At 39.3% G+C, this 19502-nt stretch overlaps 1 protein-coding gene across 4 annotated transcripts in view; it reads right to left on the bottom strand.

Annotated features, from left to right (window-relative positions):
- HNRNPD (heterogeneous nuclear ribonucleoprotein D) overlaps window positions 1-16972 on the bottom strand; it is a gene marked incomplete at both ends in the record, with an annotated part of 18828 nt that extends 1856 nt beyond the window's left edge. For 2 of the 4 annotated variants that reach the window (XM_080697635.1, XM_080697637.1), the window contains 5 exons: window positions 305-436; window positions 1391-1552; window positions 2225-2393; window positions 14862-14918; window positions 16734-16972. In XM_080697635.1, the coding sequence (XP_080553761.1) occupies window positions 305-436; window positions 1391-1552; window positions 2225-2393; window positions 14862-14918; window positions 16734-16972 (759 nt within the window). The remainder of the gene's footprint in view (window positions 1-304; window positions 437-1390; window positions 1553-2224; window positions 2394-14861; window positions 14919-16733) is intronic. The other 2 variants (XM_080697636.1, XM_080697638.1) reach the window with 1 other exon arrangement.
- Window positions 16973-19502: the final 2530 nt, after the last annotated feature.

Genomic DNA, 19502 nt, shown 5'->3' with positions numbered 1-19502 from the left:
AAACATGCAAATTAAAACCTTTACAGAAAGTCAAACCATTAAACTCTAACAATTTTCTCTAAAAGAAATGGATGCTGCCGAGCGTGGCGGCACACACTTGTAATCCTAGCATTCGGGAAGTTGAAACCAGAGGATCCGGTTCGCGGACAGCCTTAGCTACTTAGTGAGGCACTCTGCAACTTAGTGAGACCCTGTTTCAAATTTAAAAGAATAAAAAATAGGGCAATAAAAAATGCCCCTGAGTTCCATCCCCAGACCCGCCAAAAGGAAGGAAGGAAGGAAAAGAAATGGATGCTTAACTTACTTTACTAAGTCCAACATTGTGGTATTTCTTTTCCATTATCTTCTTCACTGGTTCTTCCTCCTTAAAGGTGATAAAGCAGAATCCGCGCCTCTTATTGGTCTTGTTGTCCATGGGGAGCTCTATGGATTCCACCTGATATCAAAAAACAAGCTTTAGTATCTTAGTTTCCACTTTGACAGCAATAGCACAAGATATGACTTTTCCCTCATAGGAAAAAATGTACATACATAACATTTAGTCCTCAAGTTCTATTCTGCTGGGTCTCTCCCTGTTTATTCTAATCCTTTCAAGAAATTCTCTTCAAATTATGAGTATCCACTCTAAAGTCTTCACATCTAATCATAAAATCTAGCCTCACAGGTACGAGCATTTGCTACGTAACAACTCAATGTCTCCATTTGGGAGAAAAGAGAAAGAAGTGGGTATGTCAAACCCAAAGTGAAAGTTGCTATTCAAGTTTTAGATAGCTGCTGCCATATGGGAAGGCAGCAGCAATTCCAATGTCATTTGCTTTTGCAAATATTATATCTATAACTAGTCACATTAAATTTGTATTTACATGTGTGTGTTTAAATTGATAATGGCACTATACTTTACTCTTTCTTTCCCTTCCTATTCACAACAGAAGTTTCCTTCTATTATTTAAGAGAACTCAACCTGGATTTCCCCCCTGTATTGTCTACATTTTTATTTCTTCTAATCAAGTTAAGACTGCTTGTCCAAGTCAGGAAAAGTGAGGCATGCGCCTATAGTCCTAGCTATTTTGAGCCCTGGAGTTTGAGACCATGCTGGGTAACAAAGCAAGACTGTGTCACTTGAAACAAACAAAAACAAGAATGCTTATATATTTCTTTATCTCTCTGTATTGTTTTGCCCACCGGTAGTATACATATATAAGTGGTCAATAAATGAGAAAAATGTTATCTAATCTTCAAAGATCTGTTCATAAAGTATTTTCAATAATTTTTCAAAAAAAAAAAAATCAGCCTTCCTAAACTTTAACACTGAAAATCTCAGTGACTGAGTCCACTTAACATATAATCACACTAATTTTGACATAAAACTGGGTCACAAAACATAACATACCTCACCAAAACCACCAAAGTACTCCCTTATTTTCTCTTCAGGTGTATCTGGAGAAAGGCCACCAACAAAAATTTTTTTAACGGGCTCTTTTGTTTTCATGGCTTTGGCCCTTTTAGGATCAATCACCTTCCCATTCAATTTATGTTCTTTCTGATCCATGACCTAAGGAAATTAAGTTTTTCATTTTAAATATGTATAACTTAAGTTTAGAGACTAACTTACTTAAAATAATTATAGTTAAAATATAACAAATGCCTGGCATATGTTGACTGGCTCAAGATTAAATTCAAGTCATGTAGCGATTTGACATCACCTAATATACATTAGTGTTTAAATCTAAATGTCAGTGCAAATTGGAAAAAGGGGATCACTGCAAAACTTTTAACCAGTTAGTAGGTGACCATCACCTTTAACTGCCAACAGCCTGAACAAACATGGCTGCTACTTCCCCTTAGCCCAAGAACGAAATAAGAATTTGATGACAAGCTCCTTGCCTAACAAAATTTCAAAATAAGCATTTCTATGAACTTGTCCTTTTAGCAGGCACTGAAGGTATGTTTTTGTGGCGCTGGGATCAAAGATCTTGCATATATGAGACATGAGCTATAACCCCCAGTAAAGTTTCAATTTTTTTTTACAAATTTAATTTAGTAAAGAGTGGCATACAGAAAACATACAGTAATTACACAATCTGCCTCTTCTTTCATGAATATATTAAGAAATACAACTCTTCCTTAAGACTTTTGAAAATGAAACCACAAATGATAGACAAATTCATTATAATCAAACCATCTATATTTTATATTAATTGATCAGAACACATGAACACACTACCTTATCTACACTCTCCGACTCTTTAAATAGCACAAAGCCAAAACCCCTTGATCGCCCTGTGATAGGATCTAACTTCAGAGTGCAGTCTACAACTTCACCAAATTTGGAAAAGTAGTCCTTCAGATCTTTCTTTGTAGTGTCCCAGCTAAGGCCTCCTATAAACATTTTCCTGTAAAGACAAAAAGCAGTATTACAATGCTAAAAAGAAAATTAAACTTTAAGTATTACCTATATCAGTAACACCTTTTCAAAACTGCACCAATTTACTGGGCAGTATACTAAAACATCATTCTACATAGCCACACATCTACATTATCCTATCCAGGAAGTTTTTACTTATCACTGCTGCTCCTGAGTAATTATAAAATAGTGAGCAAGCAGCACAGTATGTCTTTCAACTTACTAAAAACAAGATAAATATACACCCAAAATAGTATACATTTTCTTAAATACTAATTATAGCAAAAGACACTCTTCAAATTTTTTTTCAAAACCTTCATTTAAACTTGTCAAAAAGCTATATGCAGCAGTTTCCATTGATGACAATGACCAGCATCCTGTCTATGCTTGCTAATTCTGATAGTTCATCCATTAGAAGAGCTCTTAGCACCCAAAATAGAAAATTTTATGTCTCACAATTTATGAACCAACTTTTTTGATGTGCTAAGAGTCCTTAATAATCACAAAAGCTATCATGTAAAGCTACTTATTATTTAGTTTGTGGTGCTGAGAATTGAACCCAGGAGCATTCCACCTCCAGCCCGATTTGCCAAGATTTGCCTCAACTCTGCAATCCTCCTAGACTCAGCCTCCCCAGTACTAGGATTACAAGCACTATGCTTGGCTCATGTAAACAATTTAATGAAAAGAATTATATATCGAAGTACAATTCGCTAACTTAGATAGATTTGTTTACAGTAGAAACTCAGTTGACCAGCAATAAAGTAAAAATACTAAAAGAGTTTCAGTGAAAAATCAAGAAAACAAGGCCAAAGATACACAGTAAGAACAAGAAAATCTTTTAAGGTTAAGCCTTACATTATTATTACAGCAACGTGGCAAAAAGCTAGATTTGGCAGCTTTTTAAAAATTTGTTCCCTTTATATAAAAATAAAAAGAAAAAAAGGCTAACCTTTAACTTCTTTTTTAAAGACAGGATTGAAAAGTTTTTATGGGTAAACTGTCAGAATTTGTTACTAAAATACTATGAGAATAACATCATGCTTGCTGCTCAAGGGTTTCTCTTGATAACTGGGGGTGGGGTCAAAAGGAAGAATGAGAAGAAATACAGATTTCTAGCTCTAGGAATTAAGCCAAGTCTTTCATACAAACCATCCCATGTTTAGGCTTCTTTTTTTTTTTTTGGTACTGTGGATGGAACCCACGGCATTCTACCTCCCAGCTACATCCCTAGTTCTATGTTTTAGTCTTTTATTTTTTGGAGAGGTCTCACTGAGTTGCCAAGGGCCTCACTGTGTGACACCATACCCAGCCTGAAGCTTTTAACGTATTGACAGTAAAGCCCATTCTAGCAATAAGAGGGTGATTCCAGTCCCTGGAATTAGGATCTTTCTTTGCCCCAAAGATGCCTTATTAACTAAGGTATTACTAATCTTGTTATTTACCACAAACTTTTTAACGTCAAATGACAAAACTAACTTCAATGCAAAAGGATTCCTGGGCATATACTGTACTTCTCATTTGGGTTAGGGTTTTCAACATATGTATTCTAGAGCTGGGGCATATTTTGAGCTTAGTTTTCAGAAATCCGAGGAATTTCAAGTAACATTTAAAGCTCTTGTGGTATTTTTATATCATTAGCCTAAACAAAACAACCATAATGTTGTATAGGGTTTGTTTTTGAGAGGGGGTATACTGGGAATGAATGAATCTCAGCAGCATTCTTTCTACCTCTGTGCTATACCAACAACTCCTTTTTTTTTTGGTGGCACTGAGGATTGAATCCAGAGGCATTCTACCTCTGAGCTAAACCCCAAGCCCAATTTTATTTCTTATTTGTTGCAGAGGGCCTCGCTAAGTTGTCGAGGATGGCTTAAACCTGTGATCCTCCTGTCTCAACCTCCCAAGTACTGGAATTACAAGCATGTGCCACCACGCCTGGCTCCCTTTTAATTCTGAAACAGGGTCTTACTAAATTGTTGAAGCTGGTCAGGAACCTGTAATACTCCTGTCTCAGCCTCCCAAGTACAGGGATTACAGGTGTGCACCACTACACCCAGTTGTGTATTTTAAAATGTCTACTTATATTGCTAATTCCTTGGAAAGCTACACAATGCATATTTACAAAATTTGCTCTAAACTTTATTTTTAACCCAAAGGTGGTCCCAAACACTTATTTTACCTTTTTTTTTTCCCCCAGTACTGGGAATGGAACCCAGGAGCATTCTACGTCTGAGCTACACTCCCAACCCTACTTTTTTATTCTTTATTTTGAAACAGGATCTTACTCAGTTACAAAGAGCCTAAGTAGCTGAGGCTGGCCATGAACCTGCAATCCTCCTGTCTCAGTCTCCCAAATGCTGGGATTACAAGCATGTGCCACCAAGCCAGCTTCCAAGCACATCTTTTATATATTAAAGTTCATTACCAACATTTACCCTTTCAAAGTGAGAACACTAGCTTTTTTTTAACAGAGAACTATAAAGCAATGATATTCCTCAGATATCCATAACAAGTTCTAGAATAGAACAAATTCAGTTGAGATTTAACTACAGATCACTATTTCTGTGGTTATCAAAGAAATTTCCCATTAATAATTAAATGAAGTCTGAAATTATTTTAGCCTAAATCTGAAATTATTTTAGCCTAAACAAAATAATTAATAAGACCACTTTAAAAAAAAAAGTTAAACTTTGAAAGGCAGAAAAATTGTTTGGTATATTCACCAAATATCAAGACAGAACTAGTTTTAATTTTACTTAAGCAAGGTAATGTTTATATTAGAATGTCCTTAATTTAATGGAATTTTAACACCTAAAATAAGGTACTGTTTTCACATACAGGAAATTAATTTTCTCAATTATACTATAATAATTCATGAACTGGTCTAGTTAAAATGCTCTTGAAAGAAACTTCATAGCTTTATAAAATAATCTTTACATAAGTTGCTCAATTTAGCCAACATTTAGGCTAAAAGGACTCACAAAAGGTAATAGCCTTCCTAAACAATCGAATCCTATGTATCCAGAATATTAATATTTTAGCCAACCATAACTTACATGTCATACAATGATTTTTAGTTTTCAAAACAAATTGTATCAAGATACAGAGTAAAAACTTCAGCTCTCCAGCACCGGAGAATGTAGAGCAGACTATTTCAGCTTCTTCCAAGTACTGTCTGCCTTCCCTAATCCCTTCAGATGATTTCTTTTTAGCTTTCAACTATTTGGAATGAAATGTTTTATTACAAAACATCTCACACTCTTCTGTCTTATTTGAATACAGTAATCATAACTTAACATCCTATGGATCAATACTTTGTAATACATTATGCTACCATAGAACGCTGAGAGCTATTTATTATTACATCAAGCGCATCTCATTTCTTAGCTTTTTAAACAAGTTTTACTTTTCATTTCTGCCACATTAATTTCCACTTGTTATTTAAAATGTCTCCCTGCCATTCTGTAAGGTAAGTATCCAGCTCTTTTCAAATTTTGTGTAAAGTAAATACAAATGCAAGTAGCTTTTGAGTAACAGTGTAAGTGGCTCTTTGAATAATTATTTTGGCAGCTCAAAAGCACTCTGGCATTTTTTTCTCCAAGATAGGCTCTGAACAAATGATAACCAGACAGATGAATACAACAACACAAATGATAAATCCATTCCACCTTTACTAAATGGGACACACTAAATTCATTTCAAATCCATTCACTGTGCCTAGCAAGCTGTTAACTGTACAGCATACTGAGAAAAGGTCTATTTATCTTAATTATGGATAAATGGACACTTACTTAAACATTTATAAATCCTCTACTTACAAGATGTCATAAGATTAATATTTAAGTTGTCTACATTTTAAGACTATCTTGCTTTTTCAAGAACAATATCTACTGTCTGTGCAGATTACCTCTGCTGCCTTGAACATAAAGGTTAATTTTCAAGTTGCTGTCACTGCTGCAGAGGCATAAACACTTTCTAATGAAGTAGAGACAGAACTTCAAAAATTTCTAAGCAACCAAGTTAAAACCAAGACTTCAAGTAGCAACAAAAATGGCTCCTACTGCTACAATGTTAAGTTTAAAGTTTGAGCCTCAGCTAGGCATGATGGTTCCCGCTTATAATCCCAGTACTTAAAAAGACTGAGACAGGAGGATCACAGGTTCCCAGCCAGCTTTAGCTACTTAGTGAGGCCATTTCAAAATAAAGAAAAAATAGGGCTGGGGGTGCTACTTGGAGGTAAAATGCCTGTGGATTCAATCCCCAGTGCCGCTAAATAAATAAATAAATAAAATGTTTCTTAGTTGTAAAGTGAATCAGTAATCCCAATTACAGATTTCATCTATGGTATTTTGTTAACAAAGTTGAATTTCTTAATCCTACCTACAAGCTAAATGTTTCCTCAAAAGCAAAATGGTACACTAAACTTAAAACACCTACTCAAACAAGTCTCTCTGCTTTCATGGCTACTGATATTATAAAATTCAGCGACATGCATAAAGTTATATGATTCAGTTTAGATGACTATCTAAATGATATGCAGTATCATTCAGGAATTTACATGTTTTGTGGGACATTTTATCACCATTTGGGTCAAGTTTATAGGTTGTAAAGCCAAACTGACTACGTTGAAATCCTAGCTATATGGTACTTACTAACTATACAACCCTATTTAAAATAATAAGCAAGGCACAGTGGCCTGTAATACCAATACCTGGAAGGCTAAAACAGAATTTCAAAATAGAAGTCAGCCTCAGCAATTTAGCGAGACTGCTTCAAAATAAAAAATAAAAAGCTGGAGGTGTTACTCCAAGGTAGGAATGCCTCTGGGTTCAATCCTCAATACCACAAAAAATAGTAATATTCTAAGTTTGTTTCCCCATCTGTGAAGAGTCTAATTCAAGATATCTGCAGTTAGTATTCAACTAAAACACACATAAAAGGAAAGAACACAGTTTGACCCCATTATAATTATTAGATAAAGTAAGTTATTTTGTAGGGGTAGAGCCAAATCTAAAATAATTTAGCAAGGCAACTTTTCCTTTTTTGATGGTACTAGGGATTGAACCCAGGAACATTCTACATTCTACTTCGGAACCCCCCCCCCCAAACCTGATTTTTATTTATTTAGAAACAAGGGTCTTATTAAGTTATGGAGGGCCTCCCTAAGTTGCTGGCTTTGAACCTGCAATCCTCCTGTCTCAGCCTCTCATGTACTGGGATTACAAGTGTGCACCACCATGCCCTTATAGTCAACTTGTTCGGTTTGTGTGTGTGTGTGTTTGTGGTACTGGGGTTCCTGGAAACCCTTCTACCTCCAGGCTACACTCCCAGACCTATTTTATATTTTATTTGGAAACAGGGTCTCTTAAGCCAGTGAGGCTGGCTTCAAACCACCGTGATCCTCCTGTCTCTGCCTCCCAAGCGCAGGGATTACAAATGTGCACCACCATGCCTGGCGGTTTTATTTTTTTTAACTGCACAGGCTTTATAAACATTACAACACTTAAGGGAAAAAGCCATTGATAAACTCTGGACAAATGAATCGTGTGTGTGTGTGTGTGTGTGTGTGTGTGTGTGTGTGTGTGTGTGTAGTTCAGGGGATTGAATGTAGGAGCATTCTACCTCCAAACTACACCCCAAAACTATTTTACTTTTTATTTTAAAACAGGGTCTAAGTTGCTTACAGCCTCACCAAGTTGCTAAGAGCTGGCTTCAAACCTGTGATCCTCCTGTCTCAGCTTCCCAAGTAAGACTACAAGCACACATCACCACACCCGGCAGATTATTTTCAGTAGGCCCTAAAACACCCCAGAAAAAGAGAGACTCATCTAAAGTATGTGTATACACACATATAGACACAAAAAGAAACTAGGTCCTTTCATGTAGAAGTTTTTAAAAATTAGGTTCTACAATCACCTTGATGATTAAACTGTAATATATATATATAGTTAGTTAGTTAGCTAGCAAACAATTTAAATATAAAAGACAATACATAATATGAAGCAGTGGTGCCTGGTACAAAATGTTTAGATATATGCTGATCCTGGGGTTCCTCCACATCAATAAGCTAACTGGACTACTGAGGCCATTAGGTTTAACATTCTGAAGTCCAACAATAATCAAAGACATGTTAACTAACAAGGAGTTCTTGTTTTTGTAGTAGAGATTGGACTCAGGGACATTCCACCTCTGGAGTAGATCCTCATCTCTAGCTTTTTATTTTGAAATAAGCTCTCACTACTTGCTGAGACTAGCCTCAAACCTGCCATCCTCCTGTCCCAGCCTCTCAAGTACTGGGATTATAGGCATGCACCACTGTACCTGGCTCCCTAACAACTCTTTATTGTAAAACATTTTACTCAAGGCAAAATAATGAACCCTATTACTTTTACCCCAAAATTTTGAAACAGGAACAAGAAAAGGTACTATATACACTTAAAACACTTCCAAACAAACCCACAACCTTATTAAACATGTTGCTTATAACAAGTTCTGACAGTTTAAAAAATGCAACTCAATGCCAATCTGATATACACCTCAGGTATGTACCATCACTAGCCAATCACTGTCACCTTTTTAGAGTAATGTTACTCAAACACATAATTTCTTTCATTTTTTTGGTACAGGGGGTTGAATCCAGGGGCATTCTACCTTTAGCTCTATTTTTTGTTTAAAACAGGTTCTCTCTTGCTGGGCGTGGTGGGGCACACTTGTAACCCCAGCATTTTGGAGGCCAAGAACCAGAGAGGATCCCTGTTCCTGGATAGCCTCAGCTACTTAGCAAGGCCATTTGCAATGCAGTGAGACCCTCTTTCAAAATTAAAAAGACTTTATAAAACAGGGCATGGTAGTGCAAGCAGGCTTGTAATCCCCATGCTTGGGAGGCAGAGACAGGAGGATCGCGCAGGTTCAAAGCCAGCCGTGCTGGCTTAAGAGACCCTGTTTCCAAAAATAAAAAAGTATAAAATAGGTCTGGGAGTGTAGTCCAGAGGTAGAAGGGCTTCCAGGAGCTCCAGTACCACCAACCAACCAACCAACCAACAAAAAAGGGCTGGAGTGTAGCTGGGAGGTAGAATGGCCCTGGGTTCCATCCCCAGTAGGGGCAGAGGGAGGAGAGACAAAGATTCTCACTAGGTTGCTGAGGCTGGTCTTGAACCTGAGATCTCCTTTCTCAACTTCCAAATTCTAGGATTACAGGCAAGTGCCACCACACTCAACTCAAGCACACCATTCTTATTTAAATCATTTTTCTGGTATTTTATCATTATAATCATTCTCTTAAAATCCTAAAATATTATACAACGAAATCTCACCATCCCCTAAAGACATGAACATTTTTCCTTAAATATTAAAGATTTTAAACCTAAGTTACTGGTTTACTAGAATGATAAAGAGGGTAATTTACCCCCTTGATAATATCATCTGGTAGTGGAGTAATTTTAAAATTTACTAGCAATCTATCTCTGAGCTACTCCTCAGTCCTATTTTGTTATAAAACTACATCTCGCCAAGTTGCTGAGGCTGGCCTGAAGTCTGCAATCCTCCTGTCTCATCCTCCCAAACACTGGGATTACAGGCATGTGCTATGATTCCTGACTCCAGATTTTTTTTTTACATCTTATTTCATCTATACCAGAAAATCCTCAATTTTTAACTATTTAAAACTCCATTAAAGTTGGCTAATAAGCAAGCCCCCGCCCCCAAGCACTTTGGTCAGTAAAATCTAACTTCCAGTATTACTTCCCCATAGTCAAATCAGTTAATTTCTCCCCCAGCTTTCTATGTTAACATTTTAAAGTAAGTGTGAAAAGGAATCTTACTACACAAGTCTAATACATACAAAGATCAAATACTTTCAAAGCAAATTATTTTACATTAAATCTCATTATTTCATACTTTAGATAGACCCCAAATGACTAAAAAGGCTAACTAGGTTGAAAACATGTTAATAAAACAAGAATGACACTTTTAAAAAAGCTTCAAATGCTCAACCCAACATTTCCTTTTCTTCATCTGATTACAAAGAAGCAATGACATCTTATATTTAGGTTTTCAAATAAACTTTTCATCATCTTTAAAAGGTAAACTCCCATTTACCTGGGGGTTAAGGAACAGTGTTTCCTTAACTCAGAGGTTAAAGTTCTGGTTAACTGAAATGACAACAGTCATAATTCTATTGGAAATCAATTTAGGTACTAATGCTGAAACTGGAAAATAATTTTACATTTTATCGATCAACTTTTTAGAATTTTTCAAAGCTTTAAAATCATATTAACACTCAACATGAGGAAAAAAATTATAGGAGATTCACTCCATAAAGAGTGTTGCCTTTTCTCAGTATATTTGCTGATCGTTTCATCTATCTTATAAGACTAAAGGCGGGAAATGACTTTTCTGGCTGTTTGGAGCTTTTCAAGTCTAGACAATCAGGAATTTACAGCACATAACCCAAGGCTATTGCCTTGAGTATTAGCCAAACAGCACCAGTAAATAGGAGTCTTCCCTCCCTGACCCTACAAGTTCTTAATTATCTAGCACCAACATGTAATACTCTAGAAACTAAAACAGAATTGCTTACCTTTACTCCACAGGAGTAAATCACTGGCAGTATCAACTATTAGGGCAGCAGATAAAAACACACAAGCTAGAAAGTAGGCTATGTAGTCAATCTTCCTGTGGTGAGCACTGTTTCCAACATATGGATCAGCAAACCAAATAACAAATATGTTGTATTACCTGAGACCACACTGTTGAAATGAAGTAAGAGAAAAAGATCCCATGCTCCCAGCATCCAGTTCAGTGCCCTATCTACTAAAACACTGAAGCAAAACTAGTCAAATCAAACTTAAGACTATAAAGGAGTTACGTATCACTCCATTTGTCAATCTAGACACTTGAAGAAACACAACTTCAAGCAGAATGGGAGTTAGTTTATTCATTTTAAGATGTTTCCAAGCATGGCCTTTTCATGACTTAAGCTAAAACTAATGATCCTTATTGATGGCCACACTCAAAAGTTTTCTTATATAAAGGCAGCCTTATAGATGAATGTACCCAGACATCATTAAAAATATATAGATTTTAAGGGGACTGCATGGCTTGAGAGGAAAAACTCACCTTTGAGCTAAGTATGTTTACCTCAAAAAAGAAGTACTGGAAAACTTCAATGACTTTCTCCAACTCCAAACTTAAAAAGTTGAGTAATTTTTAGTTATATCTCTTTAGCAGAAAAATAATTTGAAATGGGCTGGGGGTATAGCTTAGAGGTAGAACACTTGCCTACCATGCAGAGTTTGAGTCCCCATTACCTCAAAGAAAAAGAGTTCACCATCTCAGGATTTGGGGGCATCAGGTTCTGCAATTTTAACCCTGGGAAATCTATCAAAGGGTTCCAAAGCTACCTAGGGTCTGGATTTTTAATTAGAGCCAACCCAACTTCACTGAGTCAAAGGTCAGTACACTTGGCATGAGACTACTCTAAAAGTAATCTTTTTTTTTTTTTTTGGTGGTACTGGGGGTGGAACCCAGAGGCTTTCTACCTCTAGGCTATACTCACAGACCTTTTTTTTTTAAATATTTTATTTGGAAACAGGGTCTCACTAAGTTGCTGAAAGCCTCACTAAGTAGCCGAGGCTGGCTTCGAACCCGTGTGATCTTCCTGTCTCAGCCTCCCAAGCGCAGGGATTACAAGTGTGCGCCACCACGCCCAGCTAAAAGTAATCTTTTCAAAACAATGTTCAGATAGCCCCAGAAGTACTAGGGTATAAATTATAACTATTTTAAACAAAAACAGGATTGAGCCCTTCCTTTAAATATTAGACAAGATATACAGTAAAATTACCAAAAGGGAAGAGTGACAGTTGAGCTCATATGCTTATGGTTATAGGACATCTATCACTCTCCTGTAGTAAACTCAACATTTCGACTGATAACTTATAGGACTACTTCACTTCTTACCCAATAGGAGGTGGGGATCAATGTACCTACCTTGTATAACTGTCCGAAACTTAACATAGTACTCTAATTTTACACTGTTCTTTAAAATTTAAAAGCTGCTCCGGGCAGCTTGTTACATGGTATGTATATTTCGCAAGACACTAGGTAATTTTAAAGTACCTAACCCCAAAGAATTGTAGCGCTGAAGAGAACAAGATGAGTCTACCTCACAAAACAAAATGAGAAATTCCAATTTAAGTGCTTATAAAGTAAAAACTAGGGGTGTTAATATTGTAAATATCAAAGCCTAGTGAACTCAGGAAGTCATTTTACTATAGAAATGAACAATTATTCAAGACTCACAGTGAACTGTGGACACACTCTCACTAAAGCCATAACAGAAATGCTTTCCTACAAATAACTGTTCAAAAAAGGGTGGGGGGGAACTAAACTGATTTTCAAAAACTATTTTAGCAATCAGGCCTAGTGGTGCATGCTTATAATCCCAGTACTTTTGAGGCTGAGACAGGAAGATCACAGGTTTGAGAACAGCCTCAGCAAGTAAGGCCCCTTAGGGACTTGTCAAGTCCCTGTTTCAAAATTAAAAAGGGCACAGGGTATAGCTCAAAGGTAGAGTGTCCCTGGGTTCAATTCCTACTACCACGCACATAAAAAGAACTATATTAGGATAAAATTGTAATCCCTTTATTCCCAGCTTTATAAAAGGAAATGTGCATAGAATTGTGTTAAAAAATTACATTCAGATATTTTGTATTACTAGCCAAGTCTTATCCTAGTGACTGTATTACATATAAACTGTTGCCCAATATCCCCTCAAAGTAGGAGAGAAACAGAGTGACAAGTGCATAGAAAGACATCAAATAATAGGTTTAAAGGTCTTCTGGATTTTGGTTCAAAAGAAAAATTTAGCACTTGTAACAAAATGGGGCTGAAATGACTGGGTAGATATTAAGTCAATATTTAACTTTAAAAATAAGAACTACAGAGCCTGCCTTGCTGGTGCATGCCTGTAGTACCAGCTACTAAGGGGCTGGGAGTAGAGAATCCCCTGAGGCCATGTGTTCAAGACCAGCCTGACCCAACATTAAGGCCAGGGAGCCTACCTTCTAAGTGTACAGTTGCTGCTTAACTTAAAATGAATCTCAGTAAAATCTGGTTTTAGTAGATGACAATTGGTCATAATCTAAAATGTTCACATCAATTTTTCCTAAGAGGTAACCAAAAAAAGTTGTAAAGTTACACAGTTTTAAGTAGCAGGGCAAGAATAATTCTTGTTAACAATAAAAACACAGACCTTCAAATATCATATGTGGTCACTTCAAACAAATGGAAACAAAACTCAAATGCATAATGAATTAAAGTCAAAATACAGCTACACAAATTTAATCATAACTTTAAATTTAATCTTAATTTGCCATTATTAGGTAACAATACAATTAAGCCACTTATGCCCACTAGTCAAATAGAGGAAACACCATTTAAACATTTTACTCAGTTTGTCAAACTCTGATCTCAGTTTTTTTTTTTTTCTTTTTGCTTTTTCTTTGCCTAATGTTCCAGCCTACTTTATCGCCAATCTAAAACTGGACAGATTTCAGTGAATGAGAATACAGAAATAAGCAAAGTGCATGAAATTTAAATGCTACCCCAAGTGGGCTCTTAAAATAGAATGCAGTTTGTATAGACACAAGGAAACTATCTGCAAACTATTGGCTCACTAATCTCCAGTGGTAAATAAAAACCACTGAAAATTTCAAATATGGTCCTAAAGGCAGAAAGACCGACATTTAAGGGAGGGAAAACGCAGGATAAAAATAACAATACTCAACCTACCAGCCTCCAAAGAGAAGTCATGCAATTGTGAATACATGTCAACCAACTGTAATTAACATTGCAGCCAAATCACACTGAAAATAAAAAACCTGGTAAGAGCTGCAGTGGAAAGCTACATTAGCCCACCTCTGAATGGTACATATCCAATTCTTATTAAAAGTATATTTACAAATAATCTTGATAGACATTTTTGCAAAATGCACAAAATAATCTTAAAAAACTGTTACTTTTGACATCTCTAAAATACTTCAATACAACATGCAATACATTTTAAATGGCAAGCCAATTTTTATCAAGTAGTCTTCATATTTAGCATTAACCTTAAGACAAAAGTATTTTTCATCTTAAAAATATACATGAAATTATAGTAATATTTTTTCATGCCCAAATATAAAAAACATTTACTAGTTACACTTAGCTTAAATCGGCCCATCTGTATTTACATGCATTACCATAGACCAAATACCATGTAATGGCATCAATTCTGCCCAAAGATTATATACAATACCTAAAAGTTTATATCCCAGGTACAAAATATCCTACTGAATCAATGTCTAAATTTCCTGGGGATCAATGGGCAACCAACCAACCAACCAATACAAATCCTCTGAAGTTATGGCTATTGAAACCTTTATAATACAGAAATAAAATTTAAAAGTTTTACCATTCTTCCCGCTGTGCCGTCGCTGCTTCAGAGTGTCGTGGGGAGGAGTTTGAATGGCTAGGGAATTAACAACCGGTACAGCAACCAATCAAAATTCTAGTTTTAGTTTTTGACATTGTTAGGGTTAAAAACTTTTAACTCATTTACACTTCAGTTTGACAGCAGAATACCGCAAAGGCAACTGCTTTAGTATTTAAAAACTCAAGGCTAAGTCTGCCCAAACTCTCAAGTTATACAATTAATCATTTTGGTGCCTCTGTCCAAAGAACAGAATTCAGAAAGCTAAAACCAAAATGATAAAAGCTTACGTTTTCAAAATTTAGCATATTTCTTTCTCAAATTACTGTATATGTAATTAAAGATTAGTTGTTTAATTCAGTTCACTTCCCCTCCCACCACCTCCTCTTCCCCAAAGCCAGCACAATCAGTAAAACAGCCTGACAAGACTCTGCCTGGACTGTTATTAAAAACTATATTCAAGAGTGTTTCCTCCCCCAAAGCATTCTTCCAAATCCTATGGTCTTACCCAGTAAAGGAAATCATATTTTCTAATAATGGGTTAAAGTGACAATTTATTTTTACCTTCCACCAAAACCTTTCTCTTTTTACAATGAAAAAAATACACACACACACACACACACACACACACACACGCACACCTTATAAAAAGAAATGGAAGCATTAACCCAAAATCACTAGCCAGTTATGGGAACAAGAAAATCCAACTAGTGATTTAGTTCTTCCAGCTAAGTGTATTATAGTCCCAGATAACAAATGGTACGTTTTAATATAAAAGCATCTTTAGGTAGTATCAACAGTCACTCGAATTAAAGGAAGCAAATTAGTACTCAAAAATTTGCAAATAAACAAGTTAGCTCACAGCGCAATCCAGGACCTGTTCATTTAATGAAACGGGGCGGTTGGGTCTCCTAATAGTGAGAGGGCGGGAATGAAAAGAAAACAAAAAGGCTACTGGACAACAAAAAAGGAAAAAAATGCAAACTTAAGTTGCATTGAAAAAAATAAACAGTACAGTCTGTGCATATAGCTGGGAAACCCAATAGCTGAAGGCGCGAAAAGGGTGCGCGGTTAGAATAACTCGGGTGGGGGAAGGGCAGACAGCAGCCCAAAGGTAAGAACATCTCCAGTCAAGTGCAGGCCCCGCCGACTAGAAACTTAACCAGAGCCCGCGGAGCAAAAATCATCGTACCAACATTACACTCGGAGCATTTCAACAGGCCCAATTGGTCGTAAAAATACATGGCCTATACGAGCATGCCGTTGTGTGATCACGTAAAGTGGGGGGGGGAGAACAAGTCCTATGGCGAAACTTATTTGAAATGCTAAAAAATATTCGGCTTGAAGCAAACTCGGTAGAAACAGAGAGACGGTCTACGTGATCCCCAAAGTTAGCACTTGTAAAAACAATCGGCAGTGTCTCGGGATGGTGGAGACGCTTCAAATAAACCTTAGTAATTCTGGCAGAAAAAAAAAATGTGTCTGTATTTTGACTGGACGTTAGGACGCGGTGGAAAGGAGAGATAAAGGGAAAAGGGGGGAAAATCGGAGTCCTCAACAGGCGGGAAAAAAATCCTGGCGGCTAAGTCGGTGGGAGGAGACCCAGGGCGAGGGAGGAAAGGAGGGCGGGCCGGGAGCAGCATGGTGACGGCTAAAGGTGGAAACGTGTGTGATGGGGGAGGGGGCGACCAGCAGCCAGGAGAAGAAATGCAGGCCCGGGGAGCCAGTGCAGAGGAGACCCGCGCGGGCAGGCTGCACGGCGGAGGGCGGGCGGCGAGCGCGGCCTAATGGCGGGGGCCGGGAGGGGGAGAGGGCCTAGCTGGGCCTCACTGCCCGGGGCTGCCCCTTACTCACCCTTCATCCTCCTCGTTCTTACTGGCGTCGATCTTCGTCCCTTCCGCCTCGGCGCTGCCTCCTTCGCTGCCTCCGGCCGCGGTGCCGCCCCCGGCGCCGGCTCCGCTTCCCGCCGCCGCCGCCGCTGCCCCCTGCGCCGCCGCCACCATGGCTCCCTCCTGCTCGCCCGCTGAGCCGCCCGCCGCCGCCGCCGCGGCCGCTGCCGCCGCCCCGTCCCCGCCGAACTGCTCCTCCGACATCGTGCTACTGCCTCCGCCGCCGCCGAGACGACACCCGCCGCTGCCGCGAACCGAAACTAGCAGCAAAGTAATCCCTGCCGCTGCCGCGCGCCCGCTCCGCCTCGCTCAGCACCCAAGACAGAGGCGGCGCGCGTGGCTGCACGGGCTCCTGCGCCTCTCCCTGGCCGGCCCCCCTCGCCTCCCACTCCCGCGCGGCGCACACTCCCACTCTCTCCGGCTGCGCCCAAAAAGAATAAAAAGCAGCGGCGGCCACTCTCGCCTCCTCCTCGCTTTAATGGCGCCGCCGCGGACCACCTAAAATGGCCGACGGAAGAACGGCGCGTCCCGGTCACGTGACGCCGAGCGCGCCCTTTGCGCCTCCCCGCCCCGCCCGCGCGGGTGTCCCCCGCCTTTTCCTCCGGCCCGCCCTCCGCTCCCTTTTATACCTTCCTCGCACCCGCCGCGCCGCGCAGCGTGGGGCCTTTAAAAGGAACCGGAAGTGGCGTGCGGGGGACCCGGCCGCGCGGGGACCATCGAGAACAAGGAGCGTGGGTTCGAAGGCGCGGCTAGAGCGGCCGCTTCCTCCGCCCCCGCCCCGGCGAGGCTTCCTGGAGTCGGCTCGCCGGCGGGCGGGCGGGGAGGGGTGTGGCTGCGCCGGGCCGGACGGCGTTGGGCTGAGCGGAGAGCGGCGCGGCGCGGTGGCCCGGAGCTCCCCGCGCTGTGGCGGCGCCGGGCCGCCTGGGGCTCCTGGCCGCTGCGCTGGTGACAGGCGCTTCCCGCCCGCTCGCTCACGATTTGGCGGCTCTTCTCTTACAATGAGCTTTCCAAGTAAGGGTTGTGCTTGCCTGCTCTTCTCCCGAATTTTTTCCTTCAAAAGAAGCAGGTAACCCGCTTTTTTTGTTTTTTGTTTTTTGTTTTTTTAAGGACAGGAGTTGTTTTTATTTGCTTGCGTTGTGACAAGACCCTAAAACCTACGGTGATTTTTTTTCTTAATTACTAAACGTTGGAAAGTGTGTGAAGTCAACCGAAGTTCGTTTAATGGTTTTTAGTCCTTGTACTAGGTAGGATCTATAAATGCTGTGAGTCATCTTTACGAGGTTTCTGAGTTTGTTGTCTTGAGGTGGTGGTTTTTTTTTTTTTTAATTCTTTCGACACCGTTTGGCGTGTCGTCCAGGATAACAGTAGAATTACTGTTTAGTAGACTTAGAATTCCTAGGCTTCGCTGGAAACTGGATTATTCGGATTTGGAGCTCTGCAATATCCTAGAAGAATATGAGTTTTCTTGCTGTTTCATGGATCAACAAATAATTTCTTGCTTCTTTAGTATGTGTCCAGGCTAGCTTTGGAAACGTTTGCACGTTCCTGCATAGAACTCTCAACAGTTCCGCGCGCCCCACTCTTGTAATCCCAGCATTCCGGAGGCTGAGATCGGAGGATTCTGGTTCTTGGACAGCCTCAGCTACTTAGTGAGGCCCTCTGCAACTCAGTGAGCCCCTGTTTCAAAATAAAGAATAAAAAAGAGGGCTGGGGGTGTAGCTCGAAGGTCGAATGCCCCCAGGTTCCATCCTCAGTACCGGAAAAAAAAAAAAGTTTAAACACTTGTCTTGCACCATGTACTTAAATGAACTTACTCTAATTGGACCCTACCCAGAACTCTCTTAAGGAAGATTAAAATAAAGAGTATCAGCATAACTTGCATTGCAGATTTATTAAAATTCAAGAATCCAGATCAAATTCTAAAAATATCGTTAAAATTTTAGTCTTCTCAAACTCCTTTATTAAGCAGTTGGAGAAAGGTAACACCAAAAAGTTAATCTTTGGTAAAGTGATAGTGATTTCCCATTTGTCAGAATATTAGTCAATTATAAAGTAGGTATTGTACTCAAAATACTGCAGGTCAGAGACAACTAAGATGAACCAGAGGACATCTCTTGAAATTTTTTCTGGCTCAATAGAGGATAACTGGGCTGAAAGTGTGGCTCAATGGCAGAGAGCTTGCCTAGCACACTTAAGACCAGTTACATAGACCCATATCCTTACCTGTGTTGCTAGTTTTACTTAGTAGACCATGAGTTTATGAAAAGCAAAAAATAGTTTTCTATGTATCTCTCCGTAATTCTTTCTCTTATACATGCATACAGAAAAAATAATTTGTGTGTGTGTGTGTGTGTAGGAGGGTGCTGGAGATGGATCCCAGGAGTGTTCCTGCTCCGGGCTATACCTCAACCTTATTTTTAAATCTTTTTTATTTGGAAACAGGGTCTCACTAAGTTGGTAAGGCTGACTTCGAACCTGCGATCCGCCTGTCTCAGCCTCCCAAGTACCGGGATTTCATGTGTGCGCCACCGTGTCTAATCATTATATTTCTATACTACATATTTATTATTTATTTTGTGGTACTTGGGATGGAACCCAGGAGCATTCTACCTCAGAGCTACTCCCCCAGCCTTAGTTTTTATTATTTATTTTAAAACAGGGCCTCACTGAGTTGCAAACGGCCTAAGTAGTACCTGAGGCTGTCGGCGAACCATGATCTTCCTGTCTCAGCCTC

The sequence above is a fragment of the Muscardinus avellanarius genome, assembly GCF_963383645.1.
Source record: "Muscardinus avellanarius genome assembly, chromosome: 6".
Lineage (NCBI taxonomy): Eukaryota > Metazoa > Chordata > Mammalia > Rodentia > Gliridae > Muscardinus > Muscardinus avellanarius.
The sequence above is the reverse complement of the archived record's forward strand: the minus strand, read 5'-3'. Positions and strand labels throughout refer to the sequence as shown.